We start from the raw sequence: 27,036 nt of genomic DNA, 5'->3' as shown, positions 1-27,036 counted from the left end.
CTCTTCTCAACATATTTGCCTTTGCGCTCTATTTTTACTTGCTTTTATTTTCAGATCTATAATTCCAAAAACCCAAAAATACCTTGCTGCACTTTTTTGTTATTTATCTTATCTCGCGTTCCCGCGAGATCTATTTATCCAAATTACTAAAAAACTATCAATCCTTTTACCGGTGAGGGATTGACAACCCCTCTCTTCTGTCTAGTTGCGAGTATTTGTTATTTATGTGCAGGTGCTGATTTCGTTGTGTTGCTTGGTTCTCCTACTGGTTCGATAACCTTCTCATCACTGAGGGAAATAACTACCGTTGCTGTGCTACATCATCCCTTCCTCTTTGGGGAAATACCGACGTAGTTCAAGCAAACATCAGTGGTGCGGGCACATGTGCCGTGGAGCCCGCAATCACCGAGGGAGACCGTGCATCGGCGCTGCCCATGGCCGTGGGATCGGGCGACGGCGCGCCCTTGCGGGCCTCATCCATGTTGGCCTGGGTGAGGTCGATTTGCTTCACGAGATGCTTGAGCTCGGTGGAGACGTGGTCGTTGTAGGAGAGCTGTGCCTGGTGGCGTTCGTCGACGGTCTTCTGATTCGCGTCCAGCCGGCGAATCACCGACTCGAGCAGGCTCTGCAACTTGTCGGTGGTCTCCGTCATCGCTTCCAGGACACGGCGGGTCTACACCGAAGGCTTGGATGGCGGCGCCGTCGTCTTGCTCCGAATCGAAGCGAACCCTGAGCAGGATTTTGCGCGAGCTCGCCGGGGAGACTCGCACCTGGTTCAGTGGATGTTTCCAGACAGTCAAGAGCTTGGGAGAGTGGCGGCGCGGCGTAGATCGAAGAAAAAATTGGCTCTTAGTACCAGATTGTAATGCCCTGGGATCTCGATCTGGAATTGGGGGAGAAGGAGAGAAAGGGGAGTAGGTGAGGAGCGTGGTGAGGGGAGAGTTTAGCTTCAGATCCTTTTCCTTCCTGCCCAATCATTTGGGTCTGGGTACAATATGTAGCTGGCACAGCGGGCCAGCCACCCTCAACACACGCACGCTTACAAGGCCCACAACCCAGCTTGCCACGCAGGGCGCTGCAGGTTCAGTTCAGGTGCAACTCTGAACCTGCACTTCTTCAGTCCGCTACATATGTAGGCTACTGGCATATGCAGGCGCGACAGGTGGGGTTTGACTAATCGCTTGGATGGAACGACAAAGTGCTCGTACCTCGAATGTCCGAAATTGGGGGCTGGCGCGGAGGCAGCAGGCGCGCGGTGAGGTAGATCGGGTATGCCTACGGCGGCGAACGCGCGTGGGGAGCCGCCGGCGGCGCGGTGGCAGCGCTGGTACGTGGTGCGGTTGGAGCTATGGGTAGACGAGACGAAGAGGAAGAGGAAGGGGAAAGGAAGGCATGGGACGGTGGAGAAGTCTACCAATACTAGAGACATTCTCGGCAGCTAGATCCGAGTTCGCGTGCCACATCGCTAGAGGGTTAAACCAACTGAGAGTTTGAATGGCACATTGATCTAGATGTTTTTGTTCTCACTCTACTTGTTATCAATTCAATTTTAGTACATTTAAGAACATGGTGGTGACATCAAACGCAAAACAAAAGGGTTCTATAGACCGAAACATCGTCGAAAGAATGCTTCCTCTACGTAGGATCGGGACATGGTTGCAGTTGGCGTGTCCGGACCCTCCCCCGAGGTTTGGTGGGGCATCATGTGCGGTTCTTGGCAAAAACTTGCGTCTTCGAAGAGGTTTGAAGTCAGTGAAAACGACGTCTAGGGAGATTATTTTCTTTCCTGGAGGCGTCACCAAGACTCGAGTTCATGTGCCATGTCGTCGGAGGGCTAAACCAACAGAGAGTTTGAGATGATGCAATGATCTTCATGTTTCCTTTTTTTACTTTATTTGTTGCTAATTCAGTTTTAATACATTTAAGAACATGACAATAACACCAAACACAAAAGAAAATGTTCCATAAATTGGAACATTGTCGAAAAGTGCTTCCTCACTGTTTGGATTTGAGGTTGTCGTGGTGGTAGTTGACGCGGTTGGTCCCTTCCCAGAGGGTTGGTTTGGTATTGTGTGCAGTTTTAGGCAAAAGCATGTGTCTTCGACGGGTTGAAGCTAGCGATGATGTTGCCATGTGGGTCATTTTCCTTCTTGTAGGCGTGTCTCTGGAGAATTTGCTCACGCGGATGCAAGGTGCCGCACGAAGGACTGCGCTGAGGCATCACGTAATATGGGCAGCTCAAACTCATGGAGTAAGTGCAAGTCAAGTGCATGTCCCAAGAGGTGCCAAGTTCCGCCAGAGGACGAGCCTCCTCGGACGATCTACCAGTCCAGGCGTCGTCATGAGACATCACCTGAGCGAGGAGCTCAGCTCCGTGAACAGGCCAAGGACAAATACAAGCCAACTTTCTCCAAATATGACGAGGAGGTCGGCATCAATGATGCGCATCGTACCATCGGCCCTATACGTGATCAGGGGGCCCACTGGTGATGTACCCGCCTTGTTTCTCTGATTGGGTGACCGCTCACCCCTTCCCAACAGGCTTCAAGATCGTTAATTGTGAGAAGTACTATGGGACCACAGACCCCACGGTTTGGATCAAGGACAATATCCTCACGGTCCAAGTGGCTAACGACGATCATCTATGCGCCATAAAGTATACGCCACTTATGTTGAAGGGTTCAACCCGGCATTGGTTGCACACTCTGAAACCCTAGCTCGATTAACACTTGGGGCAACTAAGAAGTATGAGTTCATGGCAAATTTCCGAGGTACATACGTTAAACTTGCGGATGCCGATGATCCGTCCTTCATAAAACAGAGACCGAACGAGTCTGTACGCAAGTTCTGGACCCTGTTCCTCAAAAAGAAAAACGAAATCGTCGACTGCAGCGACGCTGAAGCCTTTGTCGCGTTCAGAAACAACATCAACGACGAGTGGCTTCCCAGAGATTGCGGTCATTACAAGATGAAGACCATGGCTGCACTTATAGTCATGATGAACAAATTCTGCAATGGGGAAGACAACTCGCTCGCTAAGAGAAGGACCAACGCGATGACCTAAGAACATCTAAGGTGCGAGACGAAAATCGAAAGCCGTAGCAGGACCGACAAACTAAACGTCAGAGCAACAGCAACAATGTCGAGGACGACAAGGTCAATGTTGTATTCGGCAACCCGCACCAAGGCGGTGGCACCAAAAAGAAGTTGTTCCAGGGGAAAATGGGGGCAACAACTCACATTGAACAAAATTTTAGATCAATAGCACGCCATCCAATATGTAACCGTAGCTCGACCCTCTAGCTACACTAAACAAAACTGCTTGGTCATCAAGCAATCCAGTCAGCTCGAAAACAGTACTTCCGGAATAGCCTAACCATGCAATGATGAGGAGGGGGTGGGAGGCAGCCTGGATCAGGCATTGGTGATCAAAAGCAACCCCCCTAGAGGTGAAGGATGTGAATATGATCTATGCATCCCACACCACCGATAAGGAACAGAAACATGGGCTCTGCAAAGTCTACACCATGGACCCCGCAGAACCAAAGTACAACCCCTGGTCGGAAATCCTGATCATGTTGATTGGCGGGACCACCCGGCCAGTGTCCACCACAACCGAGTCATTGCATTCGTCATCGATCCCATAATCGGTGGTTTCCACCTGACTAGGGTCCTGATGGACGGCGAGAGCAGTCTCATCTACGCAGAAACATTAAGGAAAATGCAGTTGGACACATCACACATTCAGGCCAATAAGATCAATTTCAAGGGTATTATATATCTCGGGCATGGAGGCTCAATGCATAGGAAGGGCCGCGCTCGACATGGTGTTTGGGACTCCCGACAATTATCGTATCGAATCTTTGAGCTATGACGTAGTCCCTTTCTGGAGTTGTTACCACACATTGTTAGGTTGGACTGCGTTCGCACGCTTCCATGTTGTGCTGCACTACGCGTACATGAAGTTGAAGATGTCGGGCCCAAAGAGCGTCATCACTATCTGCGACAATCTTGATCGGTTACTCAGAACCGAGGAGCAGAGCACGACCTTTGGCACCAAGGCCTTGGCAGCCGAGGAGCTATCTGAGATGAGGACCAAGGTCGACGAGGATGACTTCATCCTCTCTAAGTGCTCAAAGTCGACGTCCTTAAAGACCGACGGAGACATCATCAAGATCCAGGTCCATCACGTGGACTCGTCCATGACGACCTTGATAGGATCCGCCCTGGACCCCAAATAGGAAAGCAAATCCATGTGTTTCCTCTATGAGAATTGGGAGATCTCCGCCTGACATCCTTCTAATATGCCAGGGAGCCCAAGGGAGATTTGCGAACCACAACCTGAATATTTATTCCCGGTTGCAAGCCGGTGAAGCAGGCCTTGCAAAGATTCTCAGAGCCCAAGTGTAAGACTATGGGAGAGGAGCTGGCTAAGCTACTTGAAGTCAGCTCATCTGGGAAGTCAAGCACTCAGACTGGTTGTCAAACCTGGCAATGGTGCCGAAAAAGGATGAATCCTGGTGTCTTTGTGTTGATTTCAAGGACGTCAACAATGTGTTTCCAAAGGGCTTGTTTCCTTTCCACGTATTGACCAGATCGTTCATATGCATCAGTCGGGCATGACCTCCTCTGATTTTGTGATGCGTACTCCGGGTACCACCAAATCAATATGAACGTGTCTAATCAAGAGTCTACTTACTTCCTCACCCCTTATGCCTTATGACTCTGGTTGTGGAGAGGAAAGAGGAAGGTCACACATACAAGCTGAAAAGGCCGGTCTACTACGTTTTTGAGGTGCCACTAGTACAGCGAGGTGCTATACAAACGGTTTTTAACCCCTTTCCGCGACGGCATTTGGAACCGTCGCCTAGTGAGTGTGGGCGATAGGGGGATCCTTCCCACACGACCCAGAAACCGTCGGGGATATGCCCTCCTCGCACACACGCTCGGCAAAATGAGGTCGTGTGCGACCGACGAGCGACCAAATACAGTTATACATACAACAGTGCTAAAAAATACAATTATACATGCGAAATCATTTCCGGTCGTATACATCCCACACAGTCAGTCCCCGCTAAACGTTTCCGTTCATATATACATCCCACACAGTCGCTCCAAGGAAAACGTTTCTTTTCGCAAGTACATCACACACAATTTTCCCCGTTAAATCGTTTGTGATAGCGTTTCCATTGCACACGGTATTAACAATTTTATCGTTTGCGTTACAGAATGCATCACACGCGGTGCGTAGAAAAAACTATGTGGCAAAGGCTGTCCATCACACACAATTTTTATGTGGTAAACGTTTGCGCCAGGTGGCCTAACGCAAACAATTTTCAAGAGGATGTCGTGTGTGATTGTTCATTAATCTAACATGGTTTATTCCTAGAAACTGTGTGCATTATTGAATGCATCACACACGGTGTCTCAATAACCGTTTGCAATATAAAAACCCAATTAGCAGGCTAATTATCCTATTATTAATAATCCATTTATTAATCTAATTGACATTTCATATTAAGCACAAAATATATTTCATTTTCATAATTGAAATACATCAGAGTACAACATCATATAGCTTCAGCACTCAGCTACCCCATTACACAACTACACCAGCACCAAGTTTCACATGCAACATCTATAACCTTTCGAAATTAGCATCATAGACGGTACATAGACAGAAGTATCTCATCTGGAAAACTGCTGAAGCAGAAGGCAAATATTGAGCCTTCATTGATGTTGAAGGTCTTTGCAACTTTAGGCCAGTGCCCGTGGATGATTGTGAAGGAAATATGCCCTAGAGGCAATAATAAAGTTATTATTTATATTTCCTTATATCATGATAAATGTTTATTATTCATGCTAGAATTGTATTAACCGGAAACTTAGTACATGTGTGAATACATAGACAAGTAGAGTGTCCCTAGTATGCCTCTACTTGACTAGCTCGTTAATCAAAGATGGTTAAGTTTCCTAGCCATAGACATGTGTTGTCATTTGATGAACGGGATCACATCATTAGAGAATGATGTGATGGACAAGACCCATCCGTTAGCTTGGCATAATGATCGTTTAGTGTTATTGCTATTGCTTTCTTCATGACTTATACATGTTCCTCTAACTATGAGATTATGCAACTCTCGAATACCGGAAGAACACCTTGTGTGCTATCAAACATCACAACGTAACTGGATGATTATAAAGATGCTCTACATGTGTCTCCGAAGGTGTTTGTTGGGTTTGCATAGATCGAGATTAGGATTTGTCACTCCGAGTATCGGAGAGGTATCTCTGGGCCCTCTCGGTAATGCACATCACTATAAGCCTTGCAAGCAATGTGACTAATGAGTTAGTTACGGAATGATGCACTACGGAATGAGTAAAGAGACTTGCCGGTAACGAGATCGAACTAGGTATGATGATACCGATGATCGAATCTCGGGAAAGTAACATACCGATGACAAAGGGAACAACGTATGTTGTTATGCGGTTTGACCGATAAAGATCTTCATAGAATATGTAGGAGCCAATATGAGCATCCAGGTTCCGCTATTGGTTATTGACAGGAGATGTGTCTCGGTGATGTCTACATAGTTCTCGAACCCGTAGGGTCCTCACGCTTAACGTTCAATGACGATTTGTATTATGAGTTATGTGATTTGATTACCGAAGTTTGTTCAGAGTCCCGGATGATATCGTAAAGATTCATATATTGGAAGGCTATATTCGGACATCGGAAAGGTTCCGAGTGATTCGGGTATTTTTCGGAGTACCGGGGAGTTAGGGAATTCACCGGGAGAAGTAATGGGCCTTATTGGGTGTCGGTGTCAAAACCGGCGGATCTCGGGTAGGGGGTCCCGAACTGTGCGTCTAGGATCGATGGTAACAGGAGACGGGGGACACGATGTTTACCCAGGTTCGGGCCCTCTCTATGGAGGTAATACCCTACTTCCTGCTTGATTGATCTTGATGAATATGAGTGTTACAAGAGTTGATCTACCACGAGATTGTAATGGCTAAACCCTAGAAGTCTAGCCTATATGACTATGATAATGTGTATATCCTTTCCGGACTAACCCCTCCGGTTTATATAGACACTGGGGGATCTAGGGTTTACATAGAGTCGGTTACATAAGAAGGAATCTTCATAATCGGTCGCCAAGCTTGCCTTCCACGCCAAGTAGAGTTCAATCCGGACACGGGTACAGTCTTCGGCCTTCATGTCTTCACAGCCCATCAGTCCGGCCCAATGGGTAACAGGCCAGACGCCCGAGGACCCCTTATTCCAGGACTGCCTCAGTAGCCCCTGAACCTGGCTTCAATGACGAGGAGTCCGGCGCGCAGATTGTCTTCGGCATTGCAAGGCGGGTTCCCCATTTTTCCGTACTCCAAGATAGTCTTCGGATGTGATAATAGTATCCGGACCTGTTACACACACCATACACAACCGCAGAGACAATATATTTTTACACGAGTTCCATCCATTGACAACTTTTCGTAGCACGACAGTATGTTCGACCGGTCATAATTCCAAATCGTTTTTGCGTTCGACGCCCCACGTCCCGAGACGCGGTTGCCATTGGCACATCTTGTCAAAGCAGAGATCGTGTCCCCTTATTGCGGGATCCTTATCAATGCGGGCATGGGTAACCCAACCGTGCCGCTTATACAGCCCTTGGGAATAGGCGGATCTTAAGGCGGGTGAGGAGGCGTTTAATACTCGCTGCCTCTATAAGGGGATAAGGACTCCCTCTTCCTCGCTCATGCCTTCTCTCTGTCACCGCCTTTCCAATCTCGAGATCCAGCGCCCAAGTTCTCATCTCCTTTCCACTCAAGCAACCATGTCCGGATCCGGAGGTCAGGGCAAGTGGATGGTCTCCTCCGTCAAGGAGGAGGACATTACTCAGCTTCGGGCGGCCGGATATTTGGCGAAGGAGATCGTCCAGAACGACGCCCCCGCACTAAGCCCCAGGCCGCGTCGTAAGTGACACGGCTCGCTCATGCGCACATCCGACCCTTTCTCTTCATTATCTTAACATAGTTAGCTGTACTATTGCAGTCCGGCCCGCGACCTGATCCAGCAATCCTCATCTGGAGGTTCGTTGGCTCCGTCGGAGATGGCGAGCATGTCGTCACCGCCTGCTTACTCCCCCGGGGCCAGAGACGACACCGAAGTGCTGTCCCGGAGGACCGCTCCGAACCGGGGAGGAGCCCAGGACGCTGTCCGGGAGGCGCCATGAGGCGAGACCTCCACTGCCGGACATATGGGGGAGCCGAGCCCCATGGAGACTGGCGAAGAGGGCCGCATCCAGTTCGGCCCTCAGCCGAATACGATTCCGGAGACTCATATGGCTCCGGAGTCAGGCGAGCAGCCCCCTTTAAAGGAGGGGGGTGCGCCGCTTCCACCGGTGGCCCTTGTCCATCCAGGGGCGCCGGATAACCCGATGGAGGCGCTACGAGGCGCCTCCGTCATGGACGAGCACCGTGTCCTTATGGGTGCGGTGATCGAGAAGGTTCAGTCCACCAAGAGCGGACTGAATGAAGCCTGCAGCAACCTGTTGACAGGTTTCGAGGTAAGAAAGAGAAAAAACCCCGTGTAGACCGTAGCCCCTGAGACACTGTCCGGTGTTCGGCGAGGAGAACCGGACAGAGGATCAATCCTTTGTTATAGAGGACTAACTGAATATGTATCAATAAGCAAGCGTCACTGTTGGCCGCAACCTCGCATGCTGCCGAAGTCTCTGAACTGAAGCAGAGGCTGGAGCGGACCGAGAACAAGCTCGACGAGATAAAATTCGGCTCCAGGAGAAGCAAGGTGAATGACGACTTGCTATGTGTTCGGAAAGAATAAGCACTGTATATTGACCGCGGTGTCATGATATGTTCAAGAGCCGCGACCGAGGTCGAGGCCCTGAGGAAAGCCCTGGGCGAGGCCGAGGAGAAGGCTGTCCAGTAGCAAGCCGCTCGTAAGAAGCTCAAGCCCGGGTCAAAGAAGTCCAGCAGGAGTCCCAGGATGCGGTGAAAAAATGTGAGACCTTGGAGCATGATGCGTTGGCTCAAGGGGTCGAACTCACCAAGGCTCGTCAGTGCGCGGAGACCGCACGGAATGAGGCCCAGGCCGCCCTCCAGGAGATCTAGGAGGCCAAGATGATCACGGCGGGTAAGGCCTTTAAGATGCAAAGCAAGTATGCGGAGAAGCAGTACCTTTTACTAACCCGGGTTCGGAGTTCCCCAAGGGCTTTTGCGGATTTACCACGCAGTGTATCGGACGTCGTGGAGTTCTATCGTGCCGAAGGAGGGGGCTCTACGGAGAAGCTATTCTGGTCGCAATATGCGGCGTCAGAGCCTCCCGTGTCCTTCACCGATCAGCTGAAACAGCTGGTGGAGCTGCATAGGGTGGCCGAACTAGTCATGAAGGATTTTATAATCTGGCTATGGCCAGCCGAAGCTATGCCCGGCAGCTACTTCGGACTCGTGAGGCGGATGGTGAACGCCTGTCCTCGGCTGGACGTCGTCAAGCGCTCTGCCTGTATTGAAGGTGCCCGCATGGCCTTCGCCCGTTGCAAGATGTGGTGGGCGAAGATGAACACCGTTGAAGTTGACAGAGGGCCGCCGGAGGGCAAGGAGCACCGCACACCCGAGCGATACTTCGCGGATGTCATAGAAGGGTCTCGACTTGCAGCAGCGCAATGTTCGCAGGACATTGTATTTGAATAAATGTATTCATGTTGCCTTTGCCTTGTATTATGAAAACAAAGCCTGTTTTGTAATGTAATTTTGTTATGCTTTTAATTGTTTCCTCCTGTGCGGCCGTGTTGCATGTAATCTGAGGGTTGGCCAGTCGTCGGCTTCTGGCCTCACGTAGGTAGTACGGAGGTGTTCGGGATGGAATCTAAACAATCTTGATCCAATTATATGGTCCTTGAAGGAGTTGTTTAGCGCAACGAACAAGGCAATCAGACTATACGGCTTAAACGCCCACACTTAGCCATAGGAGTTTTATAATAAAGCATGGGCACAGCCCCTGGTTTAAACCAGAGTGCTGTCAGCATCTGATCAGGAAGTGCCGATCTCTCGCATAATGCGGAAAAAAACTCCAACGATTTGTAACCCTCGAACAGCTGACCGGCTCTCGCCATATCATGGCAGTCAGTTTTTGGCTTTCTCTACTGAGGCGCTCATCTGGTCAAGGCCAGGGCACAATCGCAGTAGTTCTCCCTTTACTACCCTAGCCGATCCAGCGGAACGTAGGGTAGCAAGCACAGGAGCCGGGCAACCCAACTATTGACCAAAGAGATGATTCGGAGCCAATGCATATAATGCTAAATTCGGGGTGCCGAACTTATCTATAAGAAGTGTTTGGACTTTGCTGCCGTATTATGGGGCGATGGGGAGCCCCTGGCGAATGTGAGACGTACCAAAGTGTACGGATGCGGTCGATAAGCAAATCGAAATAAAATGAAGTAAGAAACAAAAACCACAGAAACTGGGCCGCAAACCATTTTCATTATAACTGTATGGATACATCGATGCATATCTTGTACAAATAGTGTGATAAGCATTCGGGCTATTTAACATGCCGAAATCAAGAGGGCGCAGCGTGCGGGTCCTGAGAAATAAGTAGAAATACCGTCAAGAAGAGCATATAGAGGTTACCCTACACACCTCTGCTGCTTGCCGTCTTTGTATGTCGATCCTTCAAAAGGACTGGTTATCACGCCCGCGGGAAAAAAGGAACCTGAAACAAATAAAAAGAAAAAGGGTGAAAGTATGTGTGAGTCCAGGGTCGGTCAAGCCGTACTTTGGACCACAAGCTGTGCCTCCGTCGATGCCCATGGGATTTTGAGTGCGTAATTATGTGCACGTGGTACGAGTGCCACTACTTGATCAGGGCTGGGATGGAGGCCGAATTGCTAGTCAAGCTCTTGACGGGCTGAGTTGTCCTGTTGCAGCATAGTCCGGACCTTCTTAACGGTGTCCAGGGGCTCGGCAGCCGGATTGCGATTCTGCTTGAAAAGGCCGCTCTGTACTTCTGCTGCTTGGGCGGCGGTGTGCTCCTCTGTACGGAGGGAGCGTTCCGTATTTCCATTGACTGTTATGACGCCGCGTGGACCGGGCATCTTGAGCTTGAGATAAGCGTAGTGTGGAACCGCGTTGAATCTAGCGAACGCGGTTCGTCCGAGCAGTGCGTGGTAGCCACTGCGGAAGGGGACGATGTCGAAGATTAACTCTTCACTTCGAAAGTTGTCCGGAGAACCGAAGACCACCTCCAGCGTGATTGAGCCCGTACAGCGGGCCTCAACACCTGGTATGACTCCTTTAAAGGTAGTTTTTGTGGGTTTGATTCGTGAGGGATTAATGCCCATCTTCCGTACTGTATCCTGGTAGAGCAGGTTGAGGCTGCTTCCACCATCCATCAGGACTCGTGTTAGGTGGAATCTGTCGATGATTGGGTCAAGGACCAGTGCGGCCGAACCGCCATGGCGGATACTAGTTTGGTGATCTCGACGATCGAAGGTGATCGGAAATGACGACCACGGATTGAATTTTGGGGCGACTGGCTCTACCGCGTAGACGTCCCTGAGTGCTCGCTTGCGCTCCCTTTTTGGGATGTGCATAGCGTATATCATGTTCACCATTTTGACTTGAGGGGGAAATTTCTTCTGCCCCCCGGTGTTCGGCTGCCGGGGCTCTTCGTCCTCGTCCTCACTTTGTGATACCTTTTCTTAACTTGCCGGCCTGTTTGAAAACCCAACAATCTCTGTTGGTGTGATTGGCTTGTTTGTCTCGGGTGCCGTGTATCTGGCACGGACAATCGAGTATGCGGTCCAAGGTGGAAGGTCCCTCATTGTTCCTTTTGTAGGGCTTCTTCCATTGGCCGGACTTGGAGCCGCTGAATCTGGCGTTCACTGTGGTGTCATCAGTGTTATCGCCATTGCTTCGTCGTTTGTGTCTATTGCGCCGGAGCTTGCCGGTGTTGTTCTTGGCCTCAGAGGGTCCTGCCTCGCTGGTTGTGTTTTTGCTTCGGGCCAGCCAGCTATCCTCACCCGCGCAAAAGCAGGTCATGAGTGCTATGAGGGCTGCCATGGATTTCGGCTTTTCTTGGCCGAGGTGGCGGGCGAGCCATTCGTCACGGATGCTGTGTTTCAAGGCTGCTAGGGCTTCGGCGTCCGGACAGTCAATGATCTGGTTCTTTTTGGTTAGGAACCTAGTCCAGAATTTTCTGCCTGATTCTCCAGGTTGTTGAACTATGTGGCTTAAGTCATCGGCATCGGGTGGCCGGACATATGTACCTCGGAAGTTGTCGAGGAAGGCTTCTTCCAAGTCCTCCCAGTTGCCGATGGAGTTTTCAGGCAGGCTATTTAGCTAGTGTCGAGCTGGTCCTTTGAGCTTTAGTGGGAGGTATTTGATGGCGTGGAGGTCGTCTCCGCGGGCCATGTGGATGTGGAGAATAAAGTCCTCAATCCATACTGCGGGATCAGTTGTTCCGTCGTATGATTCAATATTGACGGGCTTGAACCCCTCGGGGAATTCGTGATCCAGTACTTCATCTGTGAAGCATAGAGGGTGTGTGGCGCCTCTATATCGGGCCGCGTCGCGGCGCACCTCCGATGAAGTCCGTCTGCGGTTATCGGCCCGGGTGTGACTAGGTTTGTCACGTCCGAATAGGTAGCCGTCATCCCGAGTCGGGATGCGCCCTCGCGATCCATAGATCGATCTGGTGTGTCTTGCTCTGCTGTCCAATTCCTACCGAAGGTCGTATGTATGTTCCCGAGCTGGTCTGTCCCTGTGTTTACGAGGCGGTGGGGCGGGCTATTTTTCGACCTGAGTTGCTGTTTTATCCCGACCACGGGGTGGTCGGTCCGCCGCACTATCCCGGCCACGTGGTGGTCGGCCCTCATTGTGCGAGGGAGGTATGAGATCTGGTGCCTCCTCATCAAACTGAGGTAGCAGTCTGCCCTTTGGGTAACTCTTGGCTGGGCGCTTGAGGCCGTATTCTTTGGCTGCCAGGACATCGGTCCATTTGTCGATAAGTAGGTCTTGATCGGCTTGGAGCTAATGCTGCTTTTTCTTCAGGCTTCTGGCAGTAGCTATTAGCTGGCGCTTGAAGCGCTCCTGCTCTTGGGGTGCTTCAGGCACGATGAAATCCTCGCTACCAAGGCTCTCCTCATCTTCAGAGACTGGACGATAACTATCATCATCCGAGACATTGGGCATGGCATGTTTATCAGGGTCATCTTGCCCGTTGTCTTGCTCCTCCTGTTCAGATGCAGCTCCAGCAGGGTCTTCATTGTTCTCGGCGTCGCCCGAAGTACTATTTTCTTCAGAGGCAGTGTTGCCATCTTTTGAGCGACGAGGCTTAGAGCGGCGTTTAGAGCACCGGCGCTTGGACTGTGTCTCAGAAGGTTTATTCGCGACTGGATCTTCTTTGTCGTTGCCAGATCCTTTAGGTGTATCAACCATGTACACATCGTACGAAGAGGTGGCCGTCCAACGTCCAGTGAATGGCGGGTCTTGGCCCTGCTCCTTGTCGGCATCATCGTCCATACCGTCGATGTCTTCGGAGCCATAATCGAGCTCGTCGGTTAAGTCCTCGACAGTAGCTATGAAGTGGGTGGCGGGTGGGAAGCAAAATTCCCCATCATCAGCCTCTAACTCGAACCGAACATAGTTCGACTGCGAGTCCTTCTCCAAGGACAAATTCTTTAAAGAGTTCAGCACATCACCCAAAGGTGAGTGCTGGAAAACGTCTGCGGCGCTGAATTGGAAGATCGATAACCGATCTAGCTCGGTGTCCGCAGGCGTACACGGTCCGGAACTTGTAGCCGGAGACGAGTCCGAAGTTCCGTTGACGCAAATATTGCAGGGTGTTGAGTCCGTGTGTGGCTCCAACGCCACGGACTCTATGGCTTTGGATGGCACGATCTGCTCTGGTTCTAAGGCCGTTGCAGCAACAGGAACCATCTCCTAGATGTGATCCGATGACCGATTTAAGTCATGTTCATCGGAGCGAGGGGGAGCGATCGCCGCGGTCTCAAATCCATTGAAGATCAAGTCTCCACGGATATCCGCGACGTAGTTCAAGCTTCCAAATCTGACCTGATGGCCAGGGGCGTAGCTATTGACCTGCTCCAGATGGCCAAGCGAGTTGGCCCGCAGTACGAAGCCACCGAACACAAAAATCTGTTCGGGGATGAAGGTTCCTCCTTGGACAGCGTCGTTATCGACGATTGAAGGGGCCATCGAACCTTTTGTCGACGGCACAGTGGAACTCTCATTGAAAGCACCAATGTCGGTGTCAAAACCAGCGGATCTCGGGTAGGGGGTCCCGAACTGTGCGTCTAGGATCGATGGTAACAGGAGACGGGGGACACGATGTTTACCCAGGTTCGGGCCCTCTCTATGGAGGTAATACCCTACTTCCTGCTTGATTGATCTTGATGAATATTAGTGTTACAAGAGTTGATCTACCACGAGATCCTAATGGCTAAACCCTAGAAGTCTAGCCTATATGACTATGGTAATATGTATATCCTTTCCGGACTAACCCCTCCCGTTTATATAGACACCGGGGGGATCTAGGGTTTACATAGAGTCGGTTACATAAGAAGGAATCTTCATAATCGGTCGCCAAGCTTGCCTTCCACGCCAAGTAGAGTCCAATCCGGACACGGCTACAGTCTTCGGCCTTCATGTCTTCACAGCCCATCAGTCCGGCCTAATGGATAACAGGCCGGACGACCGAGGACCCCTTAGTCCAGGACTCCCTCATTGGGCCATACGGGAAAAGAGGAGGCAGGCCAAGGGGAGGTGGTGCGCCCCCCCCCCCCATGGGTCCGAATTGGACTAGGGGAAGGGGGCGGTGCCCCCTTGCCCTTTCCTACTCCATCTCTCTTTCCCTCTTTCCTTCTCTCCTACTCCAAAAAGGAAAGGGATTCCTACTAGGACTTGGAAGTCCTAGTAGGACTCCATACTCTTGGCGCGCCCCTAGGGGGCCGGCCTCTCTCCCTCCCTCCATTATATGCGTGGGCAGGGGCACCCCAAAGGCACTTGGAGATTTGTCTTAGCTGTGTGCGGTGCCCCCTCCACAATTACACACCTCGGTCATATCGTCGTAGTGCTTAGGCGAAGCCCTGCACCGGTAACTTCATCATCACCGTCACCACGCCGTCATGCTAATGAAACTCTCCCTCGCCTTGAACTGGATCAAGAGCTCGAGGGACGTCATCGTGCTGAACGTGTGCTGAACACGGAGGTGCCGTACGTTCGATACTTGGATCGGTTGGATCGTGAAGACGTTCGACTACATCAACCGCGTCACTAAACACTTCCATTTTCGGTCTACGAGGGTACGTGGACACACTCTCCCCGCTCGTTTCTATGCTTCTCCTAGATAGATCTTGCGTGATCGTAGGATTTTTTTTGAATTACTCGTTCCCCAACAGATTGACCGTCCATCCTTCATCCTCTTCGGGAACACTTCAATATTGAACCATGGGTGTTGTATGAATACCTTCCTCGCCTCCTGACCATACAGGTGGTTTGAGAGGTAATCATTAGTGAACTGCTTTGGAAAGGCCTGAAAACAAGGATGCGCATAAATATCTTCTCTATATTGGAAATGGGGCAAATGAATAAAAAAGGCAAGGTATAATAGTTAGTACCATCCTGTAGTGAACTGATGTCTTCTTCATTGTGTAGACAAAGATCTTGTTGTTTTTTGTCGCTAATTTCTTTATCCTAACAATCTTTCTGAGTTTCGTGACTTGACTGATATTCATGGACAACTCATTTCCCCATATGCAAAAATGGTCAAACAGTGGGTCAAAACCTCTGACAGCAGGACCTACATGTGCAAGACTAAATTGTTAAAAACCTAAATATTAGAATGGTTCCTGCAATTGCACAATAATGTGCTATTAGACAAAGGACCATGCATGTGCAAACCTCGATTGTAAACCTCAGTGCTTCCCATTGTTTCCCTGCAACACATATAAGGTAGTTAGTCATCAGGTTAAGTGAGGGTTCGCATGCTATTAGTAAAATATGTTGATGAAAAATAAGCACATTGCGGATTCATCAGATTAATTCAAGCCACATGGAAAACCCATTTATCCAAACCAAGCATGATTAAGAAATAGGAAATATAGCACTTGTATATGTTTTTCTCATGTATTAAGTGCAGCCAAATTCGATTTATTCCTCACATGCACAACAATACAAAATTCTACCCACGACAATTGGAATCGCATTGCAGAATTGAACCAAGCAGTTAACTAAACACCACAACAAATGAACCAAACATTAACTGAGCACCACATTGCACAATATAACATACTCCTAATAGAAGATCAGACAGTTAACCAAACCAAGCATGCTTAACAACTTGGAAATATAGCAATTGTATTTGTTTCTCATGTATTTAGTACAACCAAATTCAATTTATTCCTCACATGGTATACAATAACAGAATGCACCCACAACAATTGAACATCACATTGCAGAATTGAACCAAACAGTTAACGAAACACCACAACAAATGAACCAAACGTTAACTGAGCACCACATTGCACAATATAACATACTCCTAATAGAAGATCAGACAGTTAACCAAACCAAGCATGCTTAACAACTTGGAAATATAGCAATTGTATTTGTTTCTCATGTATTTAGTACATCCTAATTCGGTTTATTTCTCACATGGTATACAATAACAGAATGCACCCACAACAATTGAACATCGCATTGCAGAATTGAACCAAATAGTTAACTAAACACCACGACACAAATGAACCAAACGTTAACTGAGCACCACATTGCACAACGTATAACCAAACCAAGCATGCTTGACAACTTGGAAATATAGCAATGTTATTCGTTTCTCGTGTATTTTGTAAAGATAAATTTGATTTATTTCTCACATGGAAGACAATACAAAATTGCAGCCTGAAGAATTGAACATCACATTTGCAGAATTGAAACAAACAGTTAACTGAAGACGACAACTAATTAACCAAATAGTTAATAAGTGAGCACCACACTGCACGACATATAGAACATATACACTAGACCAACAGATTACATGGTAAAATTAGATAGCACAATTCACTAGAATTTGTGAAGGAAAGGCAGGAGTAGCACACGCAACTGGTAAACCGAGCATGCTTAACCGGCGTAGCTAGCAAATGGCAAGGTGCTCCTCCAAGATCTAGGGGTCGGCACAAATGGCAGCCATCGCGACCTCATCCGCTCGTGCGGCCGCGATTTGCTTCTCCGCTGCCAAATGCTCCCTCCTGGCTATACTGCGTGCACCATGGCTTAGGGCGGCGCTTATTTGGTGGAGGGATCGGTGATTTGGGTGGAAGGTGTCACGCCGGCGGTCGGGGCATGTGGGATGTGGAAGGAGGAGCAGGATGGGGTCGGGTGTGGATTACCTGCCTGGATAGACGAGGTCGAGCAGCGTGAACGCGGTTCGCTGGCGAGGAGGCGGCGCTGAAAGCAAGGAGTGAAGGTTTCAACTTGGAAAGGAAGGTGGAAACGGGGGAAATGTGGCTTTTGGTAAGGGGGAGGGGGCGGGGAGGTATATATTTCCGCGGAAGCCGAAAATTTGGAATCGCTTCAGCGAAAAAACTGGCGCGGAAAGTGTAATGAGACACGGTCCCTTATTCAGAACTGTGTACGATATGTGAACATCACAAACGATTCAGATAGCTTAACCCGTGTGTGATGAGTTTGAACGTCAAAAATTTTGGTTCGAATTTCCCTGGTTATAGTGGTCATCCACGCCATTGCATAATTTGGGTACACAAAGGAGACTACAGCACACCCACACTTCTTAATCGAGCAAGTCAACCAATTAAACAAAGCTAGCTGACCTAAACATTACTCTAACAAATTAAAGACCAGCGCTCTTAATTAAACAAAACAAAGAGTACTAGTACGGCTGGTGCTCATCGATCTCCGCCGCCGCCTCCATGTCCAGCTCGCGCCCGACGGTCTCCTGGGGAAGGGGCTCCATGGCATCAATCGCACCATAGTCGGCAAGAATCTCGCCATCCGCGTCCGCCATATCTTTGGAATAGGCCGCCACGAGCTGGGCGTGGGCGGCCGTGATCTGGGCTTTGGCGGGCTCCGTCGTGGCAAGGTATGCCGGGCAGGAACGGACTGCTGCTCGAACGCTCTCGGCGATTGCCAACTCTTCGGCCGCGGGTTGCTGACCATTGTCGGAGAAGCTTCGTTCGATTTGTGCGGTGACCTCCACGAGCTGGGTGTGGACGGCCTCGACGTGGTCGTGGGCAGCCTCCATCAGGGCTAAGGCCGCTGCTGCAGAACGGACAACTGCTGTGCCGCTCTCGCCAGTTGCTATCCTCGAGGCAGATGCTACCGCCACTACCTGAGAAGCAACAACGGCCGTTTGGGCCGCCTTGGCCACCCGGACGCAGATTGCGGTCGCCCTCACGAAGCTTGTTAGCACGCGCCTGGCGGCTGAGTCCCCGCTCTCGTCGGAGTGGGCCGCCGAAGTTGCCCTCACGACGCGGGTCCACGTCCCCATCTTTCACCGGCGATGATTGAACAGTGAAATGATATTTGAGCAGCGGGCTAGTGTGCTTGACACTCCGACGGTGCTCCAAGATATTTTGTGCTGCATCTCGCATGGTTGGTGATAATAAACTGTGTGCGATCTACTTGATTTTTCATCTTGATTTGAATTACATATTGGGGTCACAACTGCAAAGGATGGTGTTTGAATTGCTAGACCTTTTATCTGCAGTGAACATGCAACTATAGGTGTCTCGTCAAAAAATTGGAATTATTCAGTGTTCATTTGGATGTTTTTATACATTAACTAGGTTTTGTAGGCATTTCAGGTGCATAATTCAAATTTGAACTACATGCACATGCTCCAGTGCATACAAACGGTTTGAAAAATCAAATCTGTGTCCTTGGTTGCATGCTTAGGTCCCATGCAAGAAATGGGAATGAATGTCAAACACCCTACCACCGTCACTCGGCCGCAAACATTGAGATACCTGGTTTTTAAATTCTAGTAAATCCAAAACTCGTCTGAAATTCCTGAAAGTTGCCATGCTATCATGGAGCGGCATCAACATGCCGTGGTAAATTTTTTGTCCCATTTGGGGCAGGTTTGGGTATAAGCTTCTCACAAACCAGAGCTTCTCACAACAAGCGTGTTGGTTTCGGTAGGGAACGTGCCACCTTTGGGGACGAAACGATATCCGTTGCCTCTTATTGCTTTCAAAAAAATTCTAGTGTCAACATAGACAACATGAGTGTTGTGTTTAATTTTGGAATTTTTCGTGGTTCGTTTGGACATTTTTATACATTAACTGGGGTTTCTAGGCATTTTATGTGCATAAATCAAATTTGAACTACATGCACATGCTCCAGTGCATATAAACGGGTTGAAAAATCAAATCTGTGTCCTTGGTTGCATGCTTAGGTCCCATGCGAGAAATGGGAATGAATGTCAAACACACTGCCACCGTCACTCGGCCGCAAACATTAGATACCTGGTTTTTAAATTCTAGTAAATCCAAAACTCGTCTGAAATTCATTAAACTTGGCATGCTATCATGGAGCGGCATCAACATGCCGTGGTAATTTTGTTGTCCCATTTGAGGCATGTTTGGGTATAAGCTTCTCACAAACCAGAGCTTCTCACAACAAGCGTGATGCTTTCGGTAGGGAACGTGCCACCTTTGGGGACGAAACGATATCAGTTGCCTCTTATTGCTTTCAAAAAATTTCTAGTGTCGACATAGAACAACATGAGTGTTGTGTTTAATTTTGGAATTTTTCGTGGTTCATTTGGACATATTTATACATTAACTGGGTTTTCTAGGCATTTTATTTGCATAATTCAAATTTGAACTACATGCACATGCTCCAGTGCATATAAACGGGTTGAAAAATCAAATATGTTTCCTTGGTTGCATGCTTAGGTCCCATGCAAGAAATGAGAATGAATGTCAAACACCCTGCCACTGTCACTCGGCCGCAAACATTGAGATACCTATTTTTTAAATTCTAGTAAATCCCAAACTCGTCTGAAATTCATTAAACTTGGCATGCTATCATAGAGCGGCATTAACATGCCGTGGTAATTTTTTTGTCCCATTTGGGGCAGGTTTGGGTATAATCTTCTCACAAACCAGAGCTTCTCACAACAAGCGTGATGGTTTCAGTAGGGAACGTGCCACATTTGGGGACGAAACGATATCCGTTGCATCTTATTGCTTTCGAATTTTTTCTAGTGTGAACATAGAACAACAGGAGTGTTGTGTTTAATTTTGGAATTTTTCGTGGTTCGTTTGGACATTTTTATACATTAACTCGGTTTTCTAGGCATTTTATGTTCATAATTCAAATTTGAACTACATGCACATGCTCCAGTGCATATAAACGGGTTGAAAAATCAAATCTGTGTCCTTGGTTGAATGCTTAGGTCCCATGCAAGAAATGGGTATGAATGTCAAACACACTGCCACCGTCACTCGGCCGCAAACATTGAGATACCTGGATTTAAATTCTAGTAAATCCAAAACTCGTCTGAAATTCATTAAACTTGGCATGCTATCATGGAGCGTCATCAACATGTCGTGGTAAATTTTTTGTCCCATTTGGGGCAAGTTTGGGTATATGCTTCTCACAAACCAGAGCTTCTCACAACAAGCGTGATGGTTTCGGTAGGGAACGTGCCACCTTTGGGGACGAAACGATATCAGTTGCCTCTTATTGCTTTCTAAATTTTTCTTGTATCAACATAGAACAACAGGAGTGTTGTGTTTAATTTTGGAATGTTTCGAGTTCGTTTGGACATTTTTATACATTAACTGGGTTTTCTAGGCATTTTATGTGCATAATTCAAATTTGAACTACATGCACATGCTCCAGTGCATTTAAATTGGTTGTAAATCAAATCTGTGTCCTTCGGTGTATGCTTAGGTCCCATGCAAGAAATGGGAATGAATTTCAAACACCAGGGCAAAGTTGATTGTCGGCAAAATGTGCTTAGCAGGATTTGTGCAACTCTTGATCGCAAACGTTTTAGTTAGAACACCCGTATGCTAACCGACAGCTTCCCCAGGAAGCCAAGAGAAAATGTGTCGAGCAGGATTTCTGCAACTCTTGATAGCAAATGTTTTAGATAGAACACTCGTATGCAAAGTGAGAGCTATGGACTTCCCCCTTAAGTCGAGGGAAAATTCGCAGTGCAGGATTTGTGCATCCCTTCAACGCAAACGGTTGTTTTGGATGACCCGTGTGCAACCACGTACAAACAATTTGGTAAGATTTACATCTGCCATATTGGGTATGTTGCCATTTGTCAAACTGGAAAGATTGACATTTGTTGATCTAGTAACATTGCCATTTGTCAATCCTTATAACACTGTGATTTGTCAAATGTGCAGCTAAAAATCACTAGCACTATCTAATTTTTGCAACTAAAATTCAGTAATTAAGCATAGATTTCATTCATAGATTAAGCGTTCTTACTTTATACAAACAGTTCAACTCGACAGCTGAACCGACCAAACTTTTCCCCAATTGTTGCCAACCACGTACTGAAATAGCTAGTTCAACTATATATACTAGCTAATTTTAAGTACGTTCTTCAGTTCCACCACATCTACAGTCAGATGAACTGAACAAAATAGCCCCTAACTACTACGGAGGGGCTTTGTGCTACTTCCGGCAGCCTCTCCTCTGCTGCATGTTCAGCGACGCTCGCCAGCTCAAACACCCACTGCCGCTCCAGACGATCCCTCTCGAAGCGGCCGGACTGCTCATAGATCTGCTGATTCCTCGCCTCTGCGTCGGCGTGCACTACAAAAAAAGACACATCTGTGACATTTTGGGTTGAACGAATTTTTTCTGTCATGCTTATGACACTTCTATTACGATAATTGTGACAAAACCCGGTATCATCATAGATGTGGTGGGCTCCTACTTCTATGACAAAAAACCATGACAGAAAATGGGCTTTTCGTCCTGGGCGGGCCGGAGACGCAGCTGCGTGACATTCTTTGGGTCGTCCATGATGGAAAAAACCATGGTAGAAGCGAGGGCAAGGAAAATATCGGGGAGTTCCCGGTTACGGTGGGTGGTCGGGGGCCGAGCGATGCACGTTTCTCTCGTACACGTATGAGCATGTGTGCGAGGCATTGCGCTTTAATTGAACTCGAGCGAGGCGTTGGGCTCTAACTGAACCCGAGCGATTGCACTAGCTACGTTACTGAACCGCGATTGGTCCCTTGCTGTTAACTGAACCCGAGTGATTCCTTCGCTAGTGCTGCTAACTGAAGCCGATCGATGCTCCCTCTGGATGAACAATGAGTGTTGTTGGGAAGGTTTGGGTGAACAGTTCCCGGTGGGGGGTTGGATGAACAGGAACCCGTGGTGTTGCCGCTGGATGAACAGGACCCCGATCGATCGAGACGGTTGCCGCTGGATGAACAGGACCCCGTGGAGGGCTGGATGAACAGGACCCTGTGGAGGGCTGGTTGAAAAGTAGCTGGTGGAGGGCTGGATGAACAGTTGCCCGTGGAGAGGGCTGGTTGAACAGTAGCCGGTGGAGGAGCGGTGGAGGCTGGATGAACAGGAGCACGAGCAATGAACAGTCGCAGGTGGAGGCTGGAGGAGGTCGACAATGGATGAATAGTAGCCCGTGGAGGCTGGAGGAGGTCGACGCTGGAGATGAACAATATCCCGTGGAGTCCCGTTTTGCGGTACGCCACACCCCTCCCGATGAACAGGACCCCCGTTTTGACCGTAGCGCTCCAGCACAAGTCCGTTTCCTCCGTTTTGCGGTACGCCACACCCCTCCCGATCAACAGGACCCCGTTTCGACCGTAGGAGGTCCAAGAGAAGTCTGTTTCCTCCGCTTTGCGATACGCCAGAGCCCTCCCAATGAACAAGATCCCGTTTCAACCGTGGCCGGTCGAACACAAGGCCGTTTCCTCCATTCCGCGGTACGCCAGGCCTCGTTTCGATCGGCTATTCCGTACAAGCCGGTTGGCTACCGATGAACACGACGTATTCTGTTGCCTCCCGATGAACACGACGCATTCCGTTGCCTCCCCATGAACACAACGACGACGCAGTTTCTCCGTTCCGACCCAGCCATGTACACGAGCCCTGGCCATACGTATGCGCGAGTAGGCGTTCGAGATCCCGCCCGTATGTACGTACGTGGCCGTATTTACTTTCTTGCACCCTGGTTGTACGTACATGGACATGCTACGTGCGCGCCTCTACTACGACACGTGCCCTTCCTTACACGGCCACGGTTCATCGCTGCAGCCTGCAGACAGAACGATTGACCTGTACATACACGTTCGTGACCAGAATGACAATGCTACGTACGCTTCGACCACGTGGGTCCCGACTGTCAGACACTTCCTTGCGTGCGGAGATGTAGCTGGTGGGTCCCAGCAGTCAGGGGGCGAATCATTTTTTTTGCCCGTAATATGGACGCACTTCCTTGCGTGCGAAGATGTAGCTGGTGGGTCCCAGCAGTCAGGGAGGAAAACGTTTTTTCACGAAATACGGTGGCCCGTCTGGTGGGTCCCTGCTGTCAGGTGGAGGAATCATTATTTTGCGCGTAATAAGGAGGCACTTCCTTGCTGCGGCCGTGGACCCAGCTGTCAGCCTCTCCATGTACAGTACTCTTCCGATGGAAGTCGTTCCTTGACCACATTGACCACGCTGCGCCGAGAGCACCAAGGCCGTGGACGACGGCGAGGCCTAGGAAGGGGACGACACGGAGCCGGAGAAGACGCGACAGTGGATGCCCACGCGGAGAGGAGTACGAGGGTTCACTGGTTCGGCTGCGGTGTGAGGCTGTCGTCGCCGCAGGGCCTGGCCAGCGGTGGGAGTAGTAGGGGCGGTGAGGCCTCAACAGCAGCACAGCCGGCTACTGGAGGCAGGAGCATGCGGTCTCGCCGGCGCTGGTTTGGTCGGCTGGTGCAAGAAGAGCACCGATTGAAGAAGGAGCAAGACTGTTCGATTCAAATCCTACGGTCACTGCTGCTAGAATCGTTTGTTGACTAAGTTGACAAAGCCCTGCGTACGTGTCAACTTAGTACGCCCACATGTCAGCCTCCGAACCGGTGCGTCCAAGATGTCAGTGGGAGGGATCTTTTTGTTCGCGTAATAAGGAGGCAGTTGAATGCGTGCGGCCAGGCCAGCGGAGGGAGTAGGGTGGGCCGGTGAAGCCTGTGCAGCATCACAGCGGGCCACAAGAGGAGGGAGCAGGCAGTCCCAACGGCGCTGGTTTAGACGGCTAGCTGTAGCAGGAAGATCAGAGATTGAAGAAGCACGTCGGCCATTGGATGGACATCCAACCGTCACTACTGCTAGAATCGTGTGTTGACTGACAAAGCCTTGCGTAATTAAGTCAGCCTCGAAATCTATGGCGTGTACAGCCCATTTGCTATTATTTTTATAATTTTTACTCATTTTCTAATTCATATGAAATTTATTGCAGCCCATTTTCCATTTTTAAAAATGCTGCCCATTTTCTGGTCAGTATCAGGGTTAAAAAATTAAACTAAAAATGTGCGAAATTTTGAAATTTCGCAAATTTTTGCTGGGGAACAAAATATTCTTAATCCAAAAATTAGTAGCAGCAAATTTAAAAACAAATTAGTACTATGTCATGTTAAAATCCAATGAAATATAAAATATCAGTGAAGAACAAAAACAAAAAAAGAAACTAATTTCCCATTTGCTATAATGTTTTTGGAATTTTCAACCCGTTTGATATATTCCTTTTAACAGATGCTACCTCTTGAGCACTGCGTTGGTTTTCCCTTGAAGAGGAAAGGGTGATGCAGTAAAGTAGCGTAAGTATTTTCCTTAGTTTTTGAGAACCAAGGTATCAATCTAGTAGGGGACCACGCTCAAGTCCCACGCACCTACACAAACAAATAAGAACCTTGCAACCAACGCGATAAATGGGTTGTCGATCCCTTCACGGCCACTTGCAAAAGTGAGATCTGACAGAGATGATAAGATAATATTTTTGGTATTTTTATGATAAAGACTAAAAGTAAAGAAAGCAAAATAAACGATAATAGAAATAATGGTAGATTAATATGATAGAGAATAGACCCGGGGGCCAGTAAATACAAGCCAACTTAATCTTTTGACATGGATTCTCCAGACTGACAAGTTTGTCATAAACTTTAACCTAGTACCTGATAACCTGGTTTCCACATCCAGCCGCAGTGGATGGCTCCGGAGGTGCTGCGGAGTGAACCTTCAACTGAAAAGTAATCTCAGCATGGAGATTCTTGAACAATATATATCCTTGTTACCTAAGGATGATTACTCATTTCGTCCTTTTTATTGAGTATAGGTCTGATGTATTCAGCTATGGGGTGGTCCTATGGGAGCTTGTTACTCAGAAGATTCCCTGGGATACTCGCAATACAATGCAGGTACGTTTTTACTATGCATATTGGTTTTCCCCTTTTGTGGTGTCTTAGAGCCAACAAAAATCTTGGAAGATGCTTGCTTACTGGTGAATGGTAAATGTTTTCCAAGAAGTGAAATCGTGATCGCTGCAGGAAAACTTAGTTTATTTTCTGCTTCTTATTTTCAACGTAACAGCACAAGCTTTGCGGCCTGTATGTTGCAGGTTGTCGGAGCCGTGGGTTTCATGGATGACAGACTTGAAATTCCAACGGACACGGATCCTCAGTGGGCATCGATGATCCAGAGTTGTTGGGACAGGTACATACTACTATTCTGCACGCTGGTACCGGACAACCGTTCCCCGATCCCGTTATATGATTATCCTTTCTGTGAGCAGTGACCCGCAACACCGCCCTTCGTTCCAAGAACTCCTTGAGAGGCTCCAGGTGCTGCAAAAGCAGTACACTGTTGAAGCGCAAACGGAGCGAAAAAGGGCTGGGAAAGGTGCTGGAAAGATGAGCGCCAAAGATGAGAGCTAGCTTTGTGCTGTAATGGAGATGGATTATGCAGCCCCCATCTTGGTGGATGGCTTATACAACACGAGCCTGGAAGGGTTTGGCTCAAATTGCCACCTTCAGGCTTGAAGCTGGGAATGCAGTTTGTCTCCTGAACAGGAGGTTAAGAGGACGCTGGCGACGTGACATGAGACTGCCAGTCGCTTCAAGGCTAGTCTGGATTTTCGGAACCTGGGACAGGTTGTTCAGATATGATTGGTCCAACAGCTCAATCATTGTACATGTGGAGTGTGTGTTAGCCATGGTATTGGCATTGTACAGTACTAGCAAAAAGGCTTGTGCTTGCAACGTGAGGAAAAAAAAAATCCTCTCATATCGCTAGTTGGTTCAGTTGGATAAATTGTGTGTGGCCGGTTGGGAGGTTATGAGATCGAACCCTCCCATCGGCAATTTTATTATTTGCCAGCTCTCCGGACCTGGGCCACAGTGCACCGCCAAGTGGGCTTCCTCCGTTGGGCCAAAATGGATGGCAAGTAACGAAACGAAAGAGGTAATATCATTGGTAGTCATAAAACTTGTGTTGCATGTTCAGTTTGGTGCTAAAACTTCGAAAATACGGTTTTGTGGTCACTACTTGACTCAAGCGTGCAGATGCGGTCACAGTACGCGTATACAGGCATATCAATGTGTATGGCCCCACTTGTGAGTGACTAACGGCGCTAGGCGCGACATATTTTACACAGAACACCCTGAATTTTTTTTTATTTGCAGAAGTGAACCGCAGCGATGTATTTTTATAGAAAACACTAACTTTTTTTATTTACAGAAAACAGGACCACAATACTGCACATATATGTGAACATTAACAACAAAAATGACATGCCACGACTCGAACAGACGACCAACTATTTTTTAACCCGAGAATGCAAATGCAAAAAATTAACGCCAAAAAGAATCTACTAGGACTTGAACCAACCAACTGTTTAAATCAATACAATCTAGCCACTATAACCGGTCAGCTCTAGATGTCTAAAATGGATCAGGAACTTACATATATTAAACGAGGATGCATGTGGAG

The 27,036-nt window shown here is 48.5% G+C and overlaps 1 protein-coding gene across 1 annotated transcript; it reads left to right on the top strand.

Moving 5' to 3' along the window:
* Positions 1-3,959: 3,959 nt before the first annotated feature.
* On the top strand, positions 3,960-25,982 carry LOC109782521 (serine/threonine-protein kinase EDR1-like). The gene is made up of 5 exons (XM_020341144.1): positions 3,960-4,181; positions 25,249-25,298; positions 25,385-25,466; positions 25,667-25,761; positions 25,841-25,982. The coding sequence occupies exons 1-5, from the start codon at positions 3,960-3,962 to the stop codon at positions 25,980-25,982; spliced, it is 591 nt and encodes a 196-aa protein (XP_020196733.1).
* Positions 25,983-27,036: the final 1,054 nt, after the last annotated feature.

Source organism: Aegilops tauschii, chromosome 3 (genome assembly GCF_002575655.3).
Source record: "Aegilops tauschii subsp. strangulata cultivar AL8/78 chromosome 3, Aet v6.0, whole genome shotgun sequence".
Lineage (NCBI taxonomy): Eukaryota > Viridiplantae > Streptophyta > Magnoliopsida > Poales > Poaceae > Aegilops > Aegilops tauschii.
The sequence above is the reverse complement of the archived record's forward strand: the minus strand, read 5'-3'. Positions and strand labels throughout refer to the sequence as shown.